Genomic DNA, 24,986 nt, shown 5'->3' with positions numbered 1-24,986 from the left:
ACCCTGTTTATAAAAACTCACTGATAGTATGTTTGTCTTTTCTACAAGCTAATGGGGCTCCTCACAGCACTATACCAGTGACCTTGAATGGGTCTTGAATACACTTATGACAACGTACAAAGTGTTACAACATTTTGAAAGTAGACAGGGAGCTCTACCGTGTACCTGTTATTTGAGCTTGCTGAAATGGCGTCTTTAAATGGCTCCTTTCCAAAATAATGAATCCTGCTTGAATGTTTTTAATTTCTCAGCTTCATAGAAAGTTTGCAAATCTTACTGAAAATTAGACAGGCTGATTAGAAAAGAATTTGATGAAATAACACAATACATTAAAGAAACTATCAAGAGACCTCTGTTCCTGGCTGCCCTGTCAAACAATGGATATGTTAACACATAAGATAATTGTGTTCCAGTATGAACGGTTCGATTGCTGTTGATTTTCCTTCTGGATTATGTAATAAAACAGGTCCTTTTTTTTTGGAAAAGAAGAATACATGTGTGTAGTGTTCAACTGAGACCTGTCTAGTTTTTTTCTTTCATGAGATTTAAGAAGGTGTTCTACTGATGGACAGCAAAACCACCTCCTGCACTGGGATGCCCTTTCCGTTCCCAGCTGTTTGCTACTTAAGCCCTAGTCAACTGTGCAGAGATATTTTTTTAATCAGTTTACTCAGTGCAGCATGAACTCAGTGACTGAAAAGTGCAATAATTTGTTTTTGATTGGGTTACAATGTGCTATCAGAAAACCACTGTTATATTGTTCTTCTTAAACTAGTAAGTATTTTTGTATTTGTTTTGTGATCTTGCAGACTCAGCTCTTGGGAGTTTTACTTGCTGCTGCTTCAAATTTTCTGATTAGTGTCTCCTTGAATATACAGGTATACAATTATTTCTCTTTATTCTGAGTTGTTTATATTTAGCAAGTAATTTATGTTACAATTTGTTTTTATGGTGAAGTTCAAAATACAAATTTTGTGGCATTTAATAAGCATTCCCTCTCTTTAACTAGTGTCCTGCTGTAGTTGTTGGCAGTATGATAGCTCTCAACCTGTTTTGTGCTGTGATTCCCATATTGGAACAGAATAAAAATTCATAACTCCTCCTCCTCCTTGTAATGTGCCATAAGGAAATACCAGCTGTGACCCGCTTGTGGTCCTACTGGATGTCATGTGAGCCTGTCTCAGAGTGTCCAAATCTAAAATGGAATTGATCACAAGGTCTTAGGGGCTGCTTAATGGAGCGATTAATGTAATTAAATGCATAGAGATGTAAAGTTTCTTGCAATATTGGGCCCCAAAACAACTTCAACCAATTTAGTTTTCCTTCGGGAATTAGGATGAAATAATCTGAGTACATATTATTTTAAATCATAAAAGCAATGGGAGGTGCTGACCTTACAACTATGGCAAAGGATTGTAGGATGAGATTTATAAAATACTTTCTGTATTAATAATTAGAATACATACTCAGTAGAAAGTTAAATAGTGCATTATAAGGTGTATCTTGTAGACTTCATGGTATTTTTAGGTCTTCTAACAAAAATTTTTAAAGTGCAGAAGACAATGTTGTGTAAGTTGTCCAGAAAAAGTATTTTTGCTAGCTTGTATTTTATGAGTTGTATATGTCTCATATAAAGCTACTTCTTGCTTTTTCTCTAAAGGATGAAACAGAAAGCTGTGGAATATGTAATATTCTATTCATAATAACCCATTTTATTAATGCTGGAAGGTTCTTCAATGATTCCTTTCTATTTTAAGTATCTCTAGTTGGAGAATCCCATAGAAAGAAATCTGTTTAGCCAGAGATGGCAGGCAGGTTGAGATGACAGCTGCCACTCCAATATGAGTTCCAACCTGCTGACGGTGACAGTACTAGGACAGGCTCTGTTTCAATGAAAAAACTCATGTTGATGAAGTGGAAATTCAGTCTAGCCCATAATAATGAGGTTGTTCAGACTTCATATCTTTTGTCTGCTGAGGGCACTGAGTGCCAAAGTGGATGGTTTCCCAGGGGATGTGCTGAGGCATGCAGACAGACTTTTATTGACCTGTAATCATTAATAGCATTTACTGGATTTGAACTATCTTCCAGCTTTTTAAATGCTGTTTAGGAAAACCCAATAGCTCTGCATTGCCATTTGACAGACAGTTTCAACTGAAATTTTTCTGTATCCTCTAAAATAGGTTTTTCTCCATTTAGTAACAATATCTTATAAATATGAATAATGACTTTCCCTAGATCTCAACATTTATTTTCACACTCATATAAAATGGACAGGCCAAATTTTATTGTTCTCTCTCCCTTTCCCACCACGCAGTCAGTTATCCTCCCTCTCTTCCCTCTAGCTGGTTGTCAGCTAAAGAGCAGCCCACCATTTGCAATGTATTTCAGCTGGATTATAAACAGCCTCCACCTAAATACCATCCACACACATTACTATGCAAAGAAGGCAGACATCTGGAGAAAGAAGGCTGCAGGGGAGCCACTGAGCTCACCCTCCTGTGTTCGTCGCACACCTTTTCAATCACACTGTGCCCTCAAGAGTTATTCCTACAAGAATCTGGGGAGAAACCAAAGCGCAGGATTCAGTTAAGAACTTGTCCTATTTGGTTTTCAGCAGAAACTTGGATTCTTGATTTCACAATATTATTCAATATCCATTTCTCTTTTGGGCTTTGTTTGGTTTTTTGTTTATAAAAATGAAACATGCAAAATCGTGGACGTTACTGTGAAGTGCTGGTCTGTGGCTCAGAGAAGTTTGATTTTCTAATGCTCCCTTTCTCCTTGGAGGGCTACACTTCTTCTTAGGATTTCATGCCCACAATGTGTTCCACAGCATGAAGCTGCAATAATGTGCTGTATCTTCTCAACAAGAGGAATGACTGAGACTATGGTGTATCACAGATGTCGCTGTTTGGCCCATACTCTGTAGCGTAGCCTACAGAGTAGAATGGGAGTAGGAGGAAAATTGTTTACAACTTCCCTGGGGCTCTGCAGGGACACTTCCAAAATCAAATATCAAGTGACGGAGAAAAAAATGTATTTTGCCACCATTTGTACTACCATAGTTGTATCATTTGGTTTCCAACTTTTTTGACCCATGTGCAGAGAGGCTGGTGAGGAATCTGAGAAAGGAAACGATATTCTGCAGAACTAATGTGGTAAACGTTGCAACCTTCCCAGTCATGACACCTTCCTGATGGAGACTGCCTGGACTCTGTTTCAGAAGACCAGTGTGATCAAAGTCAAATTATCTTTTTATATATAGGGGTTTTAATCAAATTTATCAAACTACCTGTTATATACAGGTTCTTGCTGTACAACCAGAGAGAAAACAATTACCGCATGTGGCAATGATACCTTTTCCATGTAACAAGAAGTGTGGATGAGGTATTACTTGTGTATATATTATACCTGTTGATACAGGTATAGCTGGTTTTCCTTCTGAAAACAATGCTTTACCTGAGATCTTCTTCTAAGGTCAAACAGGACATTGTAGCCAAATCCTAAATTCTACCTAATTAATTTAGAGTCCTCCCTACAGCAGATGTGATTAAGTGCTGCCTTCTTCATTTTGAAATTGTATTTTTGGCGAGGATATGTATCACGGAGCAGGAATACCATGTTGTCTGGTCCCCTTCTCCCAGTTTGTTGCCACAGTTCTGATTCTGCCCCATCTCCTGCCTTTGAGTGTTTCCAGATTCACAGCACAACTGCCAAGCTTTACTTTGAGAGAAGAACAGAGGTGTGCAGTGATAGCTAGGAAGCACTAGCTAGTATTCACTTAATATTTTTCAGGTTTATTCAGAGGTCTAATTTTTCAGTCATTTCCACCACGGCTAAGAAAGCATACATCTGAAGCAGCAAGGAGTTAACACAAAGCAGTGTGTCTGCAACAACAAGCTGAAAGTTATGTTTAAAAAGAAAACCTTGACGCACGTGGAATTTGAAGTTGACAGCCCCCTTAATTATTCAACTTTTGTCAGACATAAGAACACAATGGAAGTCTTTCTTTTCATGCCTGTTCCTAATAATTAATTTTCTAGAAATGCGCTCATCTCCGACTGGCTTGCCAAGCAGAGCCGAAGCCCTACTACACAAGCAAGCTATGGTGGTGTGGGATTACCCTCCTAGGGCTTGGAGACGTGGGGAATTTCACGGCCTATGGATTTGCCCCCATTGCGCTTGTCGCTCCACTGGGATGTGTATCTGTCATAGGTGAGATGGTTTGCCACTTCTTGCTTGGGTGCATACTTTAATCAAATGCTTGTTTGTGACTAGAGGAATAATACCGCAGGAACTGCAGCAGAAACACAAGGGGAAAATGTTAATGTTGTGGTTTAAAAAGAAATTATTCATACATTTACATGAGCTGACAGTTTAACACAAACCTTCTACTTAACTCAGAGACTCTTCTAATACCTTTCTTTTTCCATAGTTCTGTCTTTTGTGTCACTCTGTGCTCTGCTAGTTCCTGCCAGTTGGTCACCCAGTGCTGTACCAGCGTTGCCAGCTCTGCAAGCCCCTGAAGCAGGGGGCTGGCATCCTGCTGAGTGCACAGAGCCGTGGTCTGGTCCTGAGTACCTACAATGTGTTTTCCATGTTACCGTCACATCAAGCGGTTTCTGCTGCCTGCCCATCACCATGATTCGTGCCGACATGGGCAAACTTGCTTGACCCTCTGCAGTGTATGACAAAAAGGGCCTAGGAATTTCCTCAAATACTTAGTTTATTTATGGACATTATCAAAGTCGTTCATTTGTTCCTTCATGTGCAGATTAACTGGACTTTAGCAGAAGTCCTGTCCTTAGGACTCGTTTGGTATGATCTTACTCTATTTCATGTGGTTTTTTGTAATTAAGGTATTGACAGGTATGGGATGTCTGTTTCTTTGATAAAGAAACATACATTTTTAAATATGCTGTCATGCTGTGCTAATGCAAAGCAGAGTGGACAGGACAATATTGTACAGAGGCTGTGAAAACAGGAATACAGGGTGCAGCTGTATCCCTTAATTGAGTCACTTCATACCCACAGCTGAAACATCCCGGGCTGAGGTATCGCAATGGCTCTGCATACGTTGGAGCTCATTCGCTTGCTATTGACAAGTGATAACATTTCATAGTCTGTCTCTAGCTACCAGTTCCATGCTTGGAAGTGACATTGCAGTGAGTGATTCTGCATGGGAAGGTAGAAAAGATGAATTACCTTCCTGGTGGACTGCCCAGCTGTAGTGGAAGGAGGCAGCCAACCATATGTGGGTGCAATTTAGCAAAGACATAGTGGGGGAAGGAAACTGCAGGCAATTTACTGTAACCTTTAATGTTAAACTATTGCAGCATTTTGGAGAATGAGATATAAAGCCACAGTAGTTCACCATTGTAGGAAAGATTTCTCCAAGAAAGGAATGAGATATTACTTGAGATGAAAATGTAAATTAATATGACATATCCCAGTGTGATTTCCCCTGAATTTCCAGACATTTCCAGATGTCTCTGAACATAAAGGGACATTGACCGATCTAATTTGTTGTCCAAACTGAACAAAATGCAAATACAGAAAACTAGAAAGAAGAAGTGAAAAGCAGTGGGAAGGGAAAACATTCCATTGGTTATTAAACTGCTACAAAGAAGAGGTCGCATTTAGGATTGATTTTTATGAGTAGATTCCTTCTTCTTTACCTTTGCAATATGCGAAGAAATGTTGCATCTATTTCCTCCTTTCTCCATTTCCCCTTACTTGTAACAAACACCAAGAAACCATTTTCCTAACTGTTATATCTTATCAAAATTCTCATCCACTTTTTTTTTTAACTGACCCAAAATGCTTATCTTGGAAGACCCCAGAAAGCATTTTAATACCTTATATTCCATTCCCATATATCAGCTGACAGTATCCATTTCATAGCCCAAACAATAGAGATATCTGAAATTTTATTTAGTCTAGCAAACATTCCCTTAAGGAAGAGAAAGTAAAAATGATGTAGCAGCCAATTACAACAATAACTTCCCAGTAACACTTCCTACCACTAGATACTTTCCTGCCTTCTGAAATTAAAGCCAGATAGAGAGAGCATCCTTTTAATTTTAGGAGAGTTCATCTAACGAATTCATGCAATGACATGAGTCAATAAGGGCAATGACAAACTGACCAAGACACATGTGCATGGTCTACTAACAACTGGGCAAAGGATAGTTTAGGCAGCAGGTCTTCCAATTTAAAAGATCAAGAAATATTTTTCTCACTAAGTTGTGACCTCTTTTAGGTGGTGGAGGGTGGACTTTGCACAGTCTAGCTGGCAGTTGTTTTGAGGTATTGTTGAATGTGTGTCTTTCAGAAGTTAATTTTTTAAATGAAGAAATTAAGCACTTGATAGCAAAATCCAAATGTGTATCTGAACCCTAAGTCCAGCCTTCTGATGAGCATTTTTTCCCAAATTTTGTGTCAACTCATCCCACATAGTAAGAGCTGACTCTCACTGACATTGGGTACTCAGTACCTATGGTGTACTGAGGGGAAATGTGCTTTGCAGTATGCCCAGTCATCTAGGAGATTCTCTGAAGATCTCCGTCACTCTGGGTCTGCATGGAAAGTTTCCTTTGCTTGGAAACCAGGGTTTTGGAGGAGGATAAGGCAGACTGGAGTCTCTGCCCAGAACGGATTTGGGCTGTCCTCGTCATATATCTCCAGACCTCTGAGACAGGAAGCATCCTGGGTCTTAAAATAGATGGAGCCAACGTCTATTATACTCTGCTACCACATTTAACTGCGTCCAATTGAATTTTGCACTTAACCCGGTACCAATTAAATAGTGAAAAGTTTGTGCCTCATTCTATTGAGCTGGGTGCTTCTGATGGCTGGTTTTAGAAAGAATCCAGCACCACAGATCATGAATTGGCATGGCACCAGCAGATTTAAAATTTTTTTTTCTTAGAATTAAGCTACAAAGACTATATTTTTCTTCTTACACAGTGGAAGTATTTCTGTGTGTGGTTGCAATGATGCAAGCTCTACATCTGTTCAGGGCTTTAAATAGTTTGAGAAGACAGCAGTTGTTTTCTTCAAGAGGAGAAATTGGTAAATTTTTAATTTAAAAGTGGAGGAGTAATACATGTTTGATGTGATCATTAAAAAGCTTTTTATACTTAAAAATTAAAAATCATGTTTTACATGTAGCTTGGGTAATTTTAGGCTGCTGTGGTTTTTAGCTTATTGTCTTGCTTTTGCCTGCAGAAATAACTTGGGGCGGGGGGGGGGGGGGGGGGGGGATGAGAGGCCAGTGGTATCAGAGATCATTTCTTCTGCAGTTTTCATCATTCTGTAGAGAGTTGTTTTACACTTAACTCGCTTAGACTGACATTGTTGAGATCCCTTTGCATTTTTATATGCTCCTTCTAAATAGCTGTGGGGCAAGAAATTACTCTAGGCTTTGAAAATTGATATCCCTGATGGTGCTTTAGGAAAAAGATTCTCAGATATTTCTCCCACTCACTGTAATGTAACATCTTTGTGGCCCAAGAACTTGGGATTTTGAGAACTCTGTTACTAATGAGAACTGGGAAACATTCACCAGACTATTCTTTAAAATACTTCATTTGTACTTGTCTAGAAGATGCAACAAAAGGATTTTCAGGGTTCTTCCTTCTCTCTGCAGTGTGTATGTCCTACAATCCAGTTTCCAGAATTAAGCTCACCTTAATGGTCTCTCTTTTGAGCAATTCCTCTGATATTTGGCTTGCTTTTTTATTAGGATATTGGCATTAAGGATGGGGAAAAATGTTTCATGTTTTGTCCCCCACTTCTCCAGTACTAATATTTAATCATGTTAGAATGTTACATGTTCAGTGTGCAGGATAGCTATCGAGGTCATGCACCAACTGACTAAATTCTGTAATATCTTCCTCTGTGTTCAGTGCATCATTAATATCTATCACATAATCTAAGAATAGGCTTGAGTAGGCAATTAGCTGTGATGAATTTGTTCCCAGATGTCTTGGGCAGAGCTAGCTCTCTGTTTAACTCTGGCTATGCATACAGGTATTCTTTAAGTTTCTCCAAATTTGTGTTAATTCTCCCTGACACACACCTCTGGCCCTGAAGGAGACCCAGGTCCCACCAGGTCTAAAGGCATCCATCCTCCTCATACCTGGATTGTCTCCCCTGTCTACCCCAAAATGACCCACAGTAGGTCAGCAGACTGGTTTTCCTTGAGCTCCTACCCTCCCCTTGAACAAAACAGTATATCTGAGATGTAGGCACGATAAGATGAAGGAGGTTTTAAGCGAATAGTCTCAGAGCAGGGAGATTGTCAGGCATGAATTGTCTATATCCAGACTCCATCGTGGAGATGGTGCTACAGGCACTCAAAACAAGCTGTGATTTATCTGTCAGTGCCTGCAGAGTGCACATGGACTTGCCTGTCCTTGTGCTTTGTGCACAGTCATTAGGGGCTGTCTGTGCTTCCTGTCCTTCTGTCACCCCCAGTAGCCCTTTGCATGGGAGAGACATATTTTAGGCTGCTCCAAGGCTATGAGCACAGCTCCTTTCTCCAAAACAGCTCCTTTCTTTCTGAATGTGCTTAATGAAAATTCTTGGGCACTTTTTTCTATAATTTTTTCACACTATCCTTCAGCTAAACCACATTCTTCTCATGACCAGCAACCTCATCAGTTCAGCCCTTTTGCTTGTCCCCCTCTTAGTGTGCAGCCTCTGGATCCCCTGTGGAAATACTGGTACCTGTCCAGGAAGACCTGCTCCCATTCTCTGCCCCCTTAACCTCCTGTTCATTTGATCTGCAGTGATCAAATGCACTACCTGCCTCATCATCCTTCCAGATCTTCCTGACTGTGTGGCAAACTACAATAGCTTGAGTTTGGGGATGGATTAAAGCATCTCCAAGTGCTTCTGTACTGGGATGGTCCTGAATCTCTTCAGCTTGGAAGGTAGACTGAGGGTCTGTCTGTATAAAGCATACTTTAAGGTCACATTTTAAAACGTGACCGGCAGCAACTGCATCCTCACAGCTTGAGCACTGCTCAACAGATTTAGTGCAAAATCAACTGGCTGACCTTAAACTGCTTCATTAGATGGAGGGAGACCCTTAAGTTGCATAAACCAGCATAAATGCTTGGTCTCAAAGTGAAATGCTTTTCTTGTTGCAGAAACTGGAAGAGGTGCAAACATTAAACAAGGAATTATTTAGTGTAAGACCTGACAATAAAAATAGAGGTAAAAAGATGAGATTTGTAAATAGCCTCAATACCAGGAAAATTACTTAATACTGAAATATACTTATTTGTGAAATAGTTTTGTGTAGGAAAAATAAGTGATGGACACTCTTTCGTTTGAGTTTTTTAAGGCTGGATTGGACAAAATCCAGAAAATACACTCTATGGATCAGTATGTATTTTCTATCTTTAACTTCCCCTGTCGTATAGTATCCCTTTCTTAAAGAAACAAACAAGAAAAAATCCTAACTTCAGCTTTCATGTCTAGGAGGCAGAGGAGTTGTTTTGTGAGCTGGGTTCTCACCATTCAGTGTCTGCTAGTGGCAGAACCCACATATCACACTACTTTTTATTTCTATTTGTGCTGGAGAAAACCTACATATGGAGATAATTGTAAACGATTACTCTCCTAAGAGAATAAGCAGCTGGCTAAGCTATGTGTAGCAGCATTACAGCCCTTCCTTAAGGCACTTAATTGCATATCATGACAAAAGTGGACATTTTCTACCATTTTTTAGATTTAAATTGAAATTCACATGCTGCAGTGAATATATATTCATTCAATAATGTGAATATATATTCTTTCAATAATGACTACAAAACAACCTGTTTTATGCTACTGTATGAGAAGATGAAGTTGTTTCAACATAGCAATTAAGCTCCTGAACAATCTTTTTTTTCCCATTTTCTACCCAATAGTTTTTATTTATCATGACTTTGATGTAGTGCCAAGTCATAATATTTTTCATTTGAAATACTAACTGTCTATTTCCAGATTGAAGAGTTTCATGAGCCTTCAGAAAGGCTCTGTCATATAGATACAGATATTTTACAGGACCTATTTACTTCTCAATTTGTGGCTATTAATACAAGCATGACACAATCAAGGCATTAAATGAACTCAAGGATTTCATTAGGATGTGTTGGTTCTGTAATGTTTAATCCTTAACAGATCATCTCCATTTTCTGCTCTTCTCTTGATCTAGCAGACTATCTGCCACCACTCTCAGTGGGAGCAGGATCTGTGCCTAGATTTGAAATTTTTACCTTAATAATTAGTTATAAAGCTAAAAATGTTCTGATTCACCCCAAAGTATACAAGTCTTCTCAGACGACCAGGGATGCAGTCTTCGCTGCAATGACTTACAGGCTGACAATTTGGGCTTGGAGTCATGCATGTGTTACATTGCTAAAACCAGTGGTTCAAAACCAATGAGGCTTCAGAACAATGATAAATTGCTTGTTTTGTTGCCAAGCTGTTGCCAGCTTACACTTTGACACAATTTTTTGTCTGCATTTCTGTATTGTTGTATTCTATTGCTGATCAATTAAAAAAAAATACAGACTATTCCTCACTCTGATAGAGATCTCAATCTCTATAACTGTCTATAGCTTTTTAAAAAGAACAGGCAAACAAATGAAGGGCTGCAAAGACACATTAATACTTTTCAGCACAGCAATTGCCCAAGTTCCTCTGTCTATCAATCCATAGAGTTGAACGTAATGTTCAGTGATTTATTTCCCAGATCAGTATAATGGTGGAGGAGGAGGAGGAGGTACACAGGTTTTGTGACAGAGGGGGAACAAGAAGACCCTGCATGGGAAAGGCAAAATTGGGGCTGGGTGGTAGGAAGTTAGACTCATGCTGCGGTGATGCGGTGAAATCATGGTGAAGGGGAAGCGGGCTAGGAGGAAAGTGCGAGGGCGTAACATCACTGGTAGTGAGGAGGAGAGGTGGAGAGAGGGGAGGCACCTCGCCTGTGGTCTGAGGGATGGTGGGAAAGGAGCGGACAGTCTGGGGAGCTGAGAACAGAGGTTTCAGCAGGGCTGCATTTAGGAGCTGAATTTGGGACGCAGTAAGGGCTTTAACTCATATATCTGGTAGGCTTAGCTGTGGCCTCTGGATGCCCACTTACTCTTCTGCCACGGGTTCACAGGGTCCTAGGATAACTCAGGTTGGAAGGGACCTCAGGAAGTCCCTAACCCAACCTCCTGCTCACAGCAGGGTCATCTTGGAGGCCTCGAGGCAAAGAGGAGATGGTGGGGGGAATGTGTTGGCCATCTAGCATATTGTCTTAAACTGCCTTTCCTGGAGGAGTTAATGTCTTAAGCAGCTAAATGCACCTGAGACTGTGAGCCAGAGCCCACAGGAGTTAAGGAAGAGGGTCAGAGCAGCTGTGAGAAATGCTTCTCACTGGGCTCCTGGGGTACATTTTGGTGCCTGCCATTTGTCTTGCTGGGCAGGGAAAGCTGCAAAGCCAGCAGAGGGCAAAATGAGCAAATGCCAGCCTGTGCTCCTGGGGCTCACAGGCTCCCTTCATACCCCTCTTCCTCTGGCCAATCGTTTCTGGTGAGCCACTGTCTGCGTCAAGACAATCTGCCCTTGGTTTCTTTGATTTAACCTGGTTCAAACCCACCTAGCAAATTGAATAACATATAAGACTATGTGAAAGTCAAACTTACAAAGCTTAAAACCCAGAAGATTAACAAAATAAGAACAAAATTAAAATATTGTGTTAGCCAGTGTGTAATAACAAGGTGCTCTCTTGGCTGTGCTACCATAACTTGCTTAAAATTCAGCCCTGAAGGTAACAGCCAGAGTTTGCCAGGCTTCTGATCAGTCATGTATGTCCTCTAGCATCTCATCAGGTCTGTGTAACTGTTCTCTGCTTCTTCATTTAGATTTACCCCATTCGCTTTTCTTCTTCACTTGAATGCATATGAAGTGTTGGTGGCTTGTGCACAGGGACAGTTGTCTTTTGTGTTCAGTCTCTCCTGGGTCTCACTCTCCTCACCTTGGTGTTGCACCTCGCCTCCTACTTCAGCTTTTCCTCCAATCCCAGATGGCCTAATATATGTTCTCAAAACCTCTCCTATTTTTAGATTCCTCTACATATTACACATCATAAAGAGCATTAATTATACATACTTTCTGTTAAGCTCATGATCTCTTGTGCATTACCAGCTACCCCTGGAGAAAGAGCTTGCTGCATTTGAATGCATTATTAAAGTGGATGACAGTCTGAGTGACAAGTTCCATCATCTGGATGCATTCCGGTGCCTCCCTGTGCCCACTGCCAGTCTCAGAGATTGTGATCCCCACAAGTTGCCATTTGTCATCTCCAGAGAAGTAGGCAGTGGAATTTTGGGCATAACTCATCTCATCCAAAATTGGATGCCAACACTGGAATTGAACCCCAAATTGCATTTACTAGATCTCTGCTGAATGCAGAGAGACCAGACAAGGGGATACTAGAAAAAAAAAATCACTGAGGCATCAGTTCATTAAGCAACAGGTCTTTGCTGTGACAGGGACTGCCTAGGTGGGTGGGCTGAGGTGGAGTTTGGGAGAGCTATGACAGCAGGGAGACAGAGCAGTAATGAATCCCTGCACTATCTTGGGTTGCTGCTGCTTCTTTCCTGGTTTTTGTCCTCTCTCTTTCCTAAACCTAGGTAGCTCTGCTATTATCAGTGTTGCCTGGATACTAGTGTCTTTCCTCCAGCAAAGTTGTCACTGAAACATTGAATAAAGAAACCCGCGTCAGGCAGCCTACTTTCAGTGAGGCATTTTCAGTTGAAGATTCTTTTATTGCATTTATTGTATTTATTCATTTGCATAGATCTCCATCACCCTTGATACAGTTTAAATTTATTACTTCTGCTATATCTGATTTTCTGCTGACTGGATAACACAGACACGATGCTGAATTCCAGCTCTCTGTTCACCTCTTGGTATGAACCTCCCTAGATTTATCTAGAGTACATCTACTAGCTAACCACAAATTAAATTTTCCGTCAGAACAATAGAGATAAAGGCAAAGATGGTTGCAAAAAGGTTGAACTGTTATTTCAAGAATAAACCAAGAATTTCACGCTGTAGGCAGGAACAGAGCTCTTGGAACAGCATCCCACAATTCAGGTTCAATGTGTCCCTTCACTGTCCCTCCTGGGCAGAGTCTTTCTTTGAGGTTTCTAAATGAATCTAACATTACCAATGCACCTCTCCCAAAGGCCTTTCCTCATCTTTTACATAGGAGCTATTCAGCCTTGCTCCTCCTTAGAGGTAGATGCTCTAATGTTGTGTGCTGGAATCGAGCCATCTCTCCCAGGTGGCCAGCAGTCTCATCTGTCTAAAGTCCAAACCCCTTCTTCCCTCTCTAGCACATGTCCACACTGAGCTGCTTACCAGAAATTCTGGCCTGGTCACCACTGCTGCTCACCCCCCACTGCTGCCCATCCCGAAGAGGCAGGGCTAGGAGCTGGCGGAGGGGAGATACAAGAGCTGAACAAGGGAAAGAGTTGCCCAGGGAACAGGAGGTTGTTTCCAGGGCTCACTTCCATTCTTCTTCCTCATTACAAGTCATTCTAGAAGACCATGGGCAGTGCTCCTGTATGGTACATATGTTGGTTCTTCCACCTGCTTGTTTGCAGACATCATGACCACTCTCTTAGTTCATACTAAATATTACGCTTTTGCAGTGGCTTTCTTCCTCTCGGTTGTACTGCTGTTACTTTTCTTATACTAATACATTGAAGCCTAAAGAAGCAGAATTTTATCCTTCTATGAGGCAATTTGCCTTGGACAAGTCCATCCAGTGAGCTGGCGGCAAAATGTGGAGTGGAACGGTAAGGCTGATCAGTGCCCAGCTTTCCTGACACTTCCATATATGACTGAATCAGAGCAATTTGAGCAGTGTGTGCGTGGGAGACGGGAAGGGTACTGCATCTCTTCAACCACATAAGAGCCTGCTCGATACGTTTAAAATCTTACAAAAACTGAGGGTTGGTTGGTTGCTGGAATGGACTCCTGGCTGGTTATGTCATGGTATGGTGCAACAAGAACGGCCATGAGATATATTTATACTTGGCCCAGGGCAGCTTTTTGCTGTAGCACTTGATATTCTATCAACTATAAAAAATGTCTTTATATTTCTGTTCTAGGTAGTGCATTTATTTCTGTCTTATTCCTAAAGAAGACCATGAGGGCTGCTGATATATTGGGTAAGTAAGCATTTGCTAATACGGACATGTGTGTTGCCATATGCTTAGCAAGCTGTAACTCTCACACAGCCCCCCACCTTCACACTCCCACTTTCCCGAGCAAGTGGTTCGAGGCAGATACTTTCAAAATTGGGAGGAAGTGACAAAAAGAGACAGAATCTTCAATGCATGTGGAAAAGACTGCATTCCCAAATCCTCTGCTTTTATAACCATAACTCATTCCTTATGTGTCCTTATTGCTCAAATTTATTTTCATTGTCTATTTTTGCCTCTGAGGTTGTATTTAGCATTATCTTTATGAGTACAACACAATTTTAATAAAAACAATGAAACTATTGAGTTATTCATTCAAGTATAAGATTTTCTTTTTTCTTACTGCATAGACATTGCACAAAAATTCAAGCTCAATTAAAAGTGACAACTTCCCTTTTGGTATTAATTTTATCACTTCAAAGAACAAATAATCATGTCACCAATGTTTTGTTGGGAAACATGGTCTTCACTGTAAAAGCATGTCAACGTTTCGTCTGTGTCCAAGATTTTTTTGCATATCAAAACTGCCCTGTTTGAACACAGTAATAGTGAGAGACAAGCATACTGCAGGGCTTGGGCTTTACACAAGCCATCTTGGCTGGGACAGTGCACCTGATGTTGCTACAGGGCACCTGGTATTTCTGTGGGGTCCCTAGCATCTAGGCTTGATTGTCCGTACTATAACAAGGACATCCCAGCTGTTCTCATGAATGTTTTGGAGGGATCTGTTCAGTGTTCTTCCAGGAATACTATATAATATTTATTTAGGTTTGGGATCCAAGTTTGCCAGCTCAGCTGCTACATTCAAAATCCCCCCTCCCTTGACTGATCATGTTTCCCTTATGGCCTTATACATTGTATGTTGCTTTAACTAGTGTTCAAGCACTGATTTATTTTATTTCTGTGAGTTCGACTTTGCAGAAGGATTTAACAATGTTGCTACATTCCATAGGAATGAGCTGTATGATGGGAAATATGGTGATGTTTTTGCAAGCACATAAATATAGAACAGTTCTGCTTTTCCAAAGGAACTGTGTGCAATAGCAGTGCCAGCAAAGTCCTCCGGATGTGCTTTGCTTTGTATTCCTGAGCCTTGTATTCCACACCAATTTATAGGTTTGCCAAGAATGTTAAAGATTACTTGAAAAAAAATTGATTAGCTAATATCTTCCTTAATCCAATACAGTTTATGAGCTCAGGATCGGCTCACTTCTATCTCAATACCTCGATGAACATCTGTGTTTGTCAGCTGGCTGTCCACAAGGCAGAACTTCCAGATTTTTATTGAAAGCACAATAATGCAAGTTCAACCTTGAAAAGGGGCCCTGGCAACCTAATGGCTAAACAGTCTTTTGCAAATCAACCTTTTATAAAACAGTTCATAGGTCTGCAAATACAACAGGGAGCGGCCAAAACGTTGGCTTCACGACAGCTTCACATGAGCATTGGATTGGAACATATCTGTTGCGCTTAATGTTTCCAGGGCAGGTCCATAGCTGGTGCAGATCTCTGTGGCCACACTGACTTGAGGAGAACTGTGTTTATTTACCCTGGTTAATGATCTAGCTGTCTGCCTCGGTTACCGACTTGTCCTTTCAGTTTAGGGTAAGTTTATGTGACCTGCTTTGTGCCTGTGAGAAATACAAAGGATCGATTCTCCTTTTTCGGGCACTTGGTATTACAATTGAAAGTATTTGAAAATGCATTGCTGAGTTGGAACCCTAATTCATGAGGCTTTACTGACAGCTTTTTTCATATTTCCAAAAACCTTTGAGTCTTTAATAAAAATCACACTAGAGAAGACCACCAATGCAAGGCAACCCAATTACCTAAGCCCAGATCTGATTAAATGGACTTAAATTTCCTTCTAGAAACTATTTCCAAGTCAGCTGGAGAGCAAGGATGACCATGATTAACAAATATTGTATTACCAAAACAATGTGTCCTTTTCTTTAAAGGAGGAACACTGACAGTAACAGGGACATACTTGTTGGTGACATTTGCTCCAGATGTACCCCAAGAGCTCACAGCAAGACGAGTACAGAATTACTTAGTGAGCTGGCCTTTTTTGGTATATTCTGTGAGTATCTGGTTCATACTACTCCTTAAATCAGAAAAACTGGGGTTATTGGGCTTTTTGCAGCATTATGAATTAGTGGCAGAAAAACTGCTCGTGAAGATAAATTCTGTGATTTTCATAGGAGAGAGAGCAAGTCTCTGGGTCATCACTCCAGTCCCCAAGCTGAAAATAGGCTGAACCAAAAGATGTCTTTCGAACTACGTGCCAGGGGAAAGTCACAGTTGTTCAGGATTAACAAGAATGGAAAGGTTTTGGTTTTCAGTGGGCTTCAGGAAAAACCTACACATTGGCACTGCTTATATTTCCTATATATGTGTTCATGCCACACTGTCTGCATGTACATCTATGTTACAGTGCTTTTCTGGACTTGTGTTTTTAAAAACCAGGCTATGTATGCTCTTTGTCCTGCTTTTTTCTTTCATATCACTCTGTTTTATCCCCATGTTGCTAAGCCTGGCTGAAAGGAGCTTTGTATGGAGTTGAGATGTGGAGACGTGGCCTGCTTCACTGCCACTCAGGTTAATCTGAACCTGAGTTTGAATTCAAATACAAAAATACCATTTTGATTAAAGTATCTGTATACAAACTTCAAATACCATACATCATCTTTGATGTATTTAATTAGCATCAGGAACAAGACCAGAGTGAGTAGGAGGAATTTTTCTCTCTTTTCTTCTGGAATGATGAAAATTTTTTCCTCCAGCTGAATGTAAAAGATGCAATATAGGAGCTTCAGAAGCAGTTACTTTTTTCCCAGTAAAGTGACTCACTTGGGTTAGATTATTAGTGCCCAGGCTTTTCTCAGTAGGAAGCTCAGTTAGAAAGCCACTGAGTAGACAGTTTAAGGACCTTAATCTTTTAGCCAACCTGCAGGCTTTAAATAAGTCTTAACTATCCATGAGACTACTGATTAAGCAGAAAGTACATGCTAACACAAAAAAATTTTGATCCTCTTGCTCAATTTTTTGTGCATTTTAAAAGCTCATGAAAGATGGTTATACAGCTCAGTGAAAGAAATTAATGATCATGCTACATAAATCATAACATGCACTTCCAATCAGGCAGTAGAGAGGCTTTTGAAGGCAATGCCCAAGAGTTTTGGGGTACTCAGTAAGGGTAGCTTCAGTCTCAGCAACAGCTTCAGCAAATCCTTGTAATCAGCGGAGGGAGAGGGATTTCTTTAGGAGGTGGTTTAGAACAGGGGTCTTGGTGCTCACTGGAGGACCCTCTCTCTTTGTTACTGAATATCCCCCTCTACCATGCAGTTCCACCTATAGATACTAAAACAGCCTGGCACTGATTTTAAATTGCTGCCTCAACGATTTGTGTAGAGGTGGTGGACTGAGAAAACTCTCCATCTACGCCCAGTGACACCACAAACGTCTGTGCTGTGTGGTCTTCACATTTTCTTAAAACCAACAGGTTGCTGGAAAAGGGCTTTTCCCCATCTGAGGACTTTTTTAACTTTGTTTCAGGAAAAGTCAATAAGAACACAGTTGAATGCCTAGGAAAACTGTGCTGTATTCTTAGGAGACATTAAGAGGAGGTGGTAGGTAACCCCTGGACTTTCTTTCTCCTCTCCTCTCTTTTCCCTGCCTCAGCCAGCATCCAATTCTACATGTACAGCATGGGTTGCAGGGAAGGATGGAGCAAGTACACAGCAAATCTTGTTGACTCAACAACATATCAAGCTTTATTTATTCCTTCTGCTCCTTGGATTCATCTGTTTTGAGCTTCCTCTGTCCAAAGAAGAGGGAGGAGTGAAAGGCTCCACAAAAGACTCTGAGATACCAGCTTGATTATCCTGGTATGCTGCTGGAAGTTCAAGCAAACCCTGCTGTAAACATTCTCTTTGGGCAGGGAACTAGCTCTTCATAATTGTTTGTAAAATGCCTAGCACAGGTTGGCTGCTGAGATATAAAAAAGTGCAGAAGTTGCAGAGTTTCCAGTATATATAGTGAGGAGACAGTAGAGTAGTATAATGCAACCCAACAGTCTTTCTAAAAGTAGCCCCAAGTGTGGTCTGCTGAGAAATACAAAGCCCCAGTGGTACAAAATGTTCTGTGTGGGTGATAAACCATCCCTATGCGGCACTCCACTGGCATCAGAGGAGTTCTGCAGAAATAGCCTCTAGTTCCCACATGAGACAACTTTGAGTCACCTTCTGAGACTTTGCAGTAGCATAATCATGTCTGAGCAAGAATGACTATCCTAGCTTTTTTTTTTCTCTTTTGCTTATGTGCACTTTGAGTCACTACAGAAGACATAAATTATAGATGAAGCTCTTAGGTTTCCCTAAACAGAAGCATAGTGAGTATTGGGTTGTTAACATTTAACCTCTGTAAAATCAGGTTCAAAGCATTTCTGCTTTCCTTCAAAGTGCCTAGAAGACCCTCCTGGTTCATTGGTCCCTATGTTGCTGTATATCCCGGAAAAACAGCTGAGGCAGACAATGTGATATTTTGTTCTGGTGCCTTCTGATAATGCTTAGAAACATGGAAAACATCATGATTATAAAAAAATGTTGATGAGATGTGGGCTTGAGGAGACTTCAGTAGAGATTAGCTATAACGGCAAAAATTATTGTAGGCAGGTCAAGTTCCTTCAATTCCTCTAAACAGAATATGTGAAGCTGATACAATCTACGCACTTCCCATTCCTGGACTTTGTATTTAACACTATCACAGCTATAACTATGAAAGCAAGCACTATTTTGGGTAATTCTCAGGACACAACCATAGGTAACAGCTGAGGCACCCCAGGAGGGTCCCCATCAGTGTGAGGTCCTGTTAGGAGCCGTGCACTCTGCTTGCAGTGTGACTCAAGGTGATGGCCTCTCCCTTGTCTTGTGATTAAAGGTGACCTGTTGGTGGGTCCCTGTGCGGCAGAGAACCATGGAAGAATAGTTTGGCTGCTGGGCAGCGCGAGGTGAGAACTAATTGTTTGAATTTCATGCTTAGTGTGCGAGACTTGACAGAGCTGAGTAAACTTAAATAACAGCCCTGAAAAGCAAACATCAGCTTTCTCCCCAGGTTCGGTCACAGAACTACCATCTCTGGCCCTACACCACTACTGCTCTTGGGGCTTCCCCAGGAGGCAGAAGCAGCCAAGCACCCAGACCTGTGCACCCCTTCCAGAGCTGCCTTCAAGGACTCTTTCATGTCCTTTTGATGGTTTTGCTTGGCTGTTTCCTTTCAGAAATGAGTCTTCTTGGTGCATTTGTTTGCTTTTAAACAGGAGGAGATCACAGTGGAACTTTATGGTAGATTTAGCAGGAGAAGAGGTGATGACAGGATGAGGACTGATGGAGGGCTGACGGACAGAGCCAGCAACAGTGATTTGGCTCAGTTAAGGTCAGTGGTGCTCGGCACTACGTGCCACTCTGGGCGTCGGAGTGAGGTGGAAGAGGGAGTGGAGCACCAGAGCTGGTGTGATGGAGTGGTTTGAGCCAGTAACTGTCCCTGGGCTTGGTTTTGGATGATTGTTCTTGTGTAGTTTGAAATCTAAGTCACAGGGCAGGTGATGGTTCTTCCTTCTATTGGCATTGTGATTAAAGTTGTCTAGGGGATATAAAATGAATCAATACCTGAGGTGTAGCTGGCTGCCTACAGTAGGGCTGTCTCATGGGTTTCTGCACACTCTGTGGCAACCTGTCCAAGGGTCTGGGAGAGGTGATGGGTGCTCAGGTTTGCACTGGGGTGGAAGCAGGTCTCGCAGTGCTGTGTCACCTGGTGCCATGGCCCCATCCCAGTCACACTGTCCTGTGTGCGAGTCCTGAACTGGCATGTCATGGAATAGGATACCTGGGACATCTCTGGAACTTCTTTCTTAGCCTGGGTACGTTTCCATGCGGGGAATATTTATTTAGCACAGCTTTCTTCCATTCTTTTAGCAATTGTTCACTGATAAAATAGCAACTGAAGCTATTTGGAGGCTGTTGTAGCTGCAGCCTGATAATGCGATATTCCCCTCTGGCCCTAAGATGTGTTTGCCAGTAGCATGAAGAGCGAAGCTGCTACCTTTACTTCTCCTCTCGACTTCCCTCAAAACCCTGTCGTAGCCTTCCACAGGGAGGCCAAGATGAACTCACATGTCTGCAGATCTTAACATGACTTCTGCCTTGGTTCCTGTTTTAGACATACCCAGTGTTACACTGTCGAATAAAGCTGGGGACGCTGGCCAAGTTACTTACTGTGAGACTGAGGCAAAGGCCTCTGTTCTACCATCTGGTGGCCCAGCTTTCACCTCTGGGTGCGAGCCCAGTGGGGAGGCATGTCGCTCTGGAGAGAGGGGAGACCGGCACTCCACAAGAGATTGCAAAGATTATTAAACATGGAGTAGTCCAGCAATGCTTTTTTTTAACCAACAGCAAAATGTTTTATTATATGCAACACATTTTACAAAAAAACCCCACCACACTTTGCTTTTTTTTTTTTTTTAATCTTGTGATAAATATTTGACATTTTTTAAAGAAAGGTGCTATAAAATCCAAATTTGTGTTTTTAATGTTCTGAGATGCAGTTGTCTCTCAGCTGTCTTTGGGAGCAAGGGATCAGTGTGAAGGTAAATAAAAAATGAATTAAAGCATAATTACGTTTTGTTCATATTTTTGAACACTACTAAACTGGGGGAGGTGTGAGTATGGTAGAGAATTTTAGTAACTGAATGTAGCTGATGACTGCTTTCCTGCTGCAGTCACTCTCCAAAATGAGAAATCAGCTATGTTACATTACATAACTGCCGCTAGTAACTGTTCAGTCGTTTCTTTGGAAATTTCATCAGCGCAACACCCAGGTCTTTCCAAGTCTAGTGCTGCCTTATGGCGACTATTTGTTTAAGAGTGAAGTGGCATTATAAAACATAAATTAGTTTGCTGGTGATGAAACCAAGGAGATAGACATGAGGTTTTTCTATGACTTGTTTTGTTGGTAAGAAATGACAATAACCAGACTCATTAATGATGACAATCTCATTTTCTGTCTTATTTCCCCCATTCGATTACTTTCCAACATGCACAAATGAACTTCTCTTTCTCCATGCAGTCTCTAAGGCTACCAGGCTTCTGAGCGCCTCTCAGTGCAGAGGTCCATCATCCCTGTTTTCATGAGTCTTCTGGGCTTCACAAAAGCTTTTTGGCTCTTGCACTTGCTGTTTTCTTTAGGCATGGAGGGGTATTTGGGCAACATGGGCAGGAGGGAGAATACCCACACTTTTAAGATGGCAAAAGGCAAGAGTTACTAAAGGAATCTGCAAAGAGACACATTAACAGCAAGTCAGTAAATTTAACTGTCTGTCATTTAGCCGTCAGATGTTATTGAAGGAACAAGTTTGGACCGTGCGCAGTGTAGTTAAAGCTGCTTCAGCAGCTGCAGATATCCTGCAGTGTGGTCTGCTAGCGTGTCATTGAGCTTTTCAAGGTAAGCTCCTGACATGTACCTGTGATTTGAGAACCACCACATGAAATAAATGTTTTCCTCCTTATGATGTGCACCCTCAGTAAGTTTGCAGATGACACCAAGTTGGGTGGGAGTGTTGATCTGCTTGAGGGTAGGAAGGCTCTACAGAGGGATCTGGATAGGCTGGATTGATGGGCTGAGGCCAATTGTATGAAGTTCAACAACGCCAAGTGTCAGGTCCTGCACTTGGGTCACAACAACCCCATGCAACGCTACAGGCTTGGGGAAGAGTGGCTGGAAAGCTGCCCAGCGGAAAAGGACCTGGGGGTGTTGGTCGACAGCTGCTTGAATACGAGCCAGCAGTGTGCTGAGGTGGCCAAGAAGGCCAATAGCATCCTGGCTTGTATCAGAAATAGTGTGGCCAGCAGGACTAGGGGAGTGATTGTCCCCCTGTACTCGGCACTGGTGAGGCTGCACCTCGAATCCTGTGTTCAGATTTGGGCCCCTCACTACAAGAGAGACATTGAGGTGCTGGAGCGTGTCCAGAGAAGGGCAACGAAGCTGGTGAAGGGTCTGGAGCACAAGTCTTATGAGGAACAGCTGAGGGAACTGGGGTTGTTTAGCCTGGAGAAAAGGAGGCTGAGGGGAGACCTTATCACTCTCTGCAACTGCCTGAAAGGAGTGTGTAGTGAGGTGGGTGTTGGTCTCTTCCCCCAAGTAACAAGCAATAGGACAAGAGGAAATGGCCTCAAGTTGTGCCAGGGGAGGTTTAATGCAATATTAGGAAAATTTTCTACACCAAAAGGGTTGTCAAGCATTGGAACAGGCTGCCCAGGGAAGTGGTGGAGTCACCATTCCTGGAGGTATTTAAAAGACGTGTAGATGTGATGCTCAGGGACATGGTTTAGTGGTGGACTTGGCAGTGCTAGGTTAATGGTTGGACTTGATGATCTTAAAGGTCTTTTCCAACCTAAACAATTCTATGATTCTATGATTCTACGATGTATGGCAGAAAGTTTGGACAAAAAGACAGTGTTTGGGGGAATTTTTTTAGTAGGACTGTGGAGAAGGGCAAAGAGGGTAGCAAAAATAAGCTTGGATGTCACAAAGAGTGACACTAGGAATACCGTAGCTAGGAGAGACTGCTGTTCCTCCAGGTAGGTGCTTTACTCCATAGGAATTATAAACAGAGTTTCTGTAAGAATTATTGCCAATAAACATGGGCATCTTTGCTGTCACATTAAAAAAGTCTTCTCAACAGTACCAGTGACAAAATATAGCTAGAAGTGAAAAAAGAAAAATTAAAGAAATAAGAAATGCTCAAAGTTTAACTTTTGCTGTAATAGGAAAGATAAATGACAACAATTGTGTGATAGCTCAGTCAACTGGCAATAAAGTTAGTTTTTAGCAGAAGATGCTTAATAAAGTAATTTGCCTTTGAACTGTTAGAGCAAATGAATGTGGTATCTCAAAGACTCTGAATGAAGCATTTATTACACAGTTTCACAGCTTTAACTTTGTTCCCCTTTATTTTCAGATCTTAGAAATTATAATATTCTGCATTCTCCTCTATTTTTACAAAAGAAAGGCTGTGAAGCACATCGTGGTTTTGTTAACGATGGTAGCACTACTGGGTAAGAACATATTATTCACTTTAGTGTTCCTGTCTGTTACTTGATAATTCCTTGTCACTGAGTCTCCCCAGCTAGTTTAGCTTAGGGACATTTCAATGACTCTCTTTCAGTGTGCTGAAGGAGAATAATTGAAACAGTTCACATTATTCTTACTGTGGTCTCTTTTTTGAAGAGAAAAGCTGATTATGAAACAAAGTTTCTGTGCTTATTACTGGGACTATTTCTTTTTACAGTTTTCCTGAAATTAATATGCTGTGTGTAATGGTATTCTGAAGATTTTTTTTTTAAATAACACTTTAGCTTTAGATCCTGGGAAAGGGAACTGTTTGCAACTTTGTTCTGGAGAGCAGGCTAGCTGTGCAAATCAGTTCTTTAAAACAGAGCAGCTTAAGACCTTGTAAGCACTCTGTAAGCAAATGCAGTGATATGCTGTGACTGTATGGGAACTTTTCTTTGAATTATCTATGCCTGTTTGCATATGCAACATTTCATACTTTACCACCTTTCCAGAAGCATAGCAAGAATTCAGTGGGCCACTGAGGTTTGCCTTCTGATTAACGTTGCCACAATCAATACCCAGGGAAACAAGGGAGATCATTTGATCAGGCAGCTTTCAATAAAGTTAAACTTGAATCAATTTTGAAAAATGGCAGGAGGCTATCTCTAAAGCTCTACTGCTTGCAGGCATATATTAAGAATTTGTCACCACCTCACGTCTTCTCCCATCCTTGTTTGTCACTTCTCCATGAAACCCTGATGGGACACCACATTTCCTTGGTTGAAGTGAAAAGTGCTTGAACTGTGCCACTGAAGCCAATGGTTATATTTTCACTGAGCTCAGTGGATGCATGTATCAGTCTGCACTAATAAAGCATGTTTCTAATGGAGCTGGTCATGAGTGTTTTGATAAAACAGAATTTCACTAAAGTTTGCCAGTTACACAATTTGGATTTAACTGAATGTGAAAAACCCTCACAGATTTATTAACTGCCTTCCTTCAGACCCCTGACTGGTTTCTTACCCAGCTGAAAAGCTCAGACTTTAAGATCAACTGTTTTGGACAGTCTTTCCATTTAAGTTTCCCACTGCTAGGAACATTATGTTCTGTAGCTCTGCAGATGCCTTGAAGGATTTCCATGCTCCCTGCATGAGGCAGAGATGGAAGACCCCCAAAAGCCTTAGGTCTAACTGTTCGACTGCTCTTGGTTTGGACGAGTGAAGTGTGAGTCCAGCCATCCCTCACCTCCTAGCACGGAGCCTGGGTGCTTTGGCAGAGCTCACTGGAGCTGCTCTGCAGCTTCCAGCCCTGCCACGAGGAGCGATGAGCGAGTCCAGCCTCCTTGTCGCACAGCTGAAAGCCTGAAGATCCCCAGATGGGCTTCTGTACTTGACTGCCGCAGTTCTGGGCAGACCCACCATGATGGCTGCCCCAAGCAAGGTCAACACATGGCTCTGGGAGACCTGAGCCATTGGGCTGCGTAGCTCTGCATGCTTATTTTGCCGTGGAGCCTGCCAGCCCTGATGCCACCGGTGCCAAAGGGACACGTGGAGCTGCTGAACAGCAGCAGGGCTGCAAACTGCAGGCACTAACTGCAATTTGGTGGTCAGGCTGCAA

At 41.7% G+C, this 24,986-nt stretch overlaps 1 protein-coding gene across 1 annotated transcript in view; it reads left to right on the top strand.

Moving 5' to 3' along the window:
• Positions 1 to 24,986, top strand: part of NIPAL2 (NIPA like domain containing 2) — a 51,092-nt gene that overhangs the window by 16,938 nt on the left and 9,168 nt on the right. The window contains exons 2-6 of the mRNA XM_075495469.1: positions 810 to 878; positions 4,047 to 4,218; positions 14,169 to 14,228; positions 16,220 to 16,341; positions 23,275 to 23,371. Of these exons, the coding sequence (XP_075351584.1) occupies positions 810 to 878; positions 4,047 to 4,218; positions 14,169 to 14,228; positions 16,220 to 16,341; positions 23,275 to 23,371 (520 nt within the window). The remainder of the gene's footprint in view (positions 1 to 809; positions 879 to 4,046; positions 4,219 to 14,168; positions 14,229 to 16,219; positions 16,342 to 23,274; positions 23,372 to 24,986) is intronic.

The sequence above is a fragment of the Mycteria americana genome, chromosome 2 (genome assembly GCF_035582795.1).
Source record: "Mycteria americana isolate JAX WOST 10 ecotype Jacksonville Zoo and Gardens chromosome 2, USCA_MyAme_1.0, whole genome shotgun sequence".
NCBI lineage: Eukaryota > Metazoa > Chordata > Aves > Ciconiiformes > Ciconiidae > Mycteria > Mycteria americana.
The sequence above is the reverse complement of the archived record's forward strand: the minus strand, read 5'-3'. Positions and strand labels throughout refer to the sequence as shown.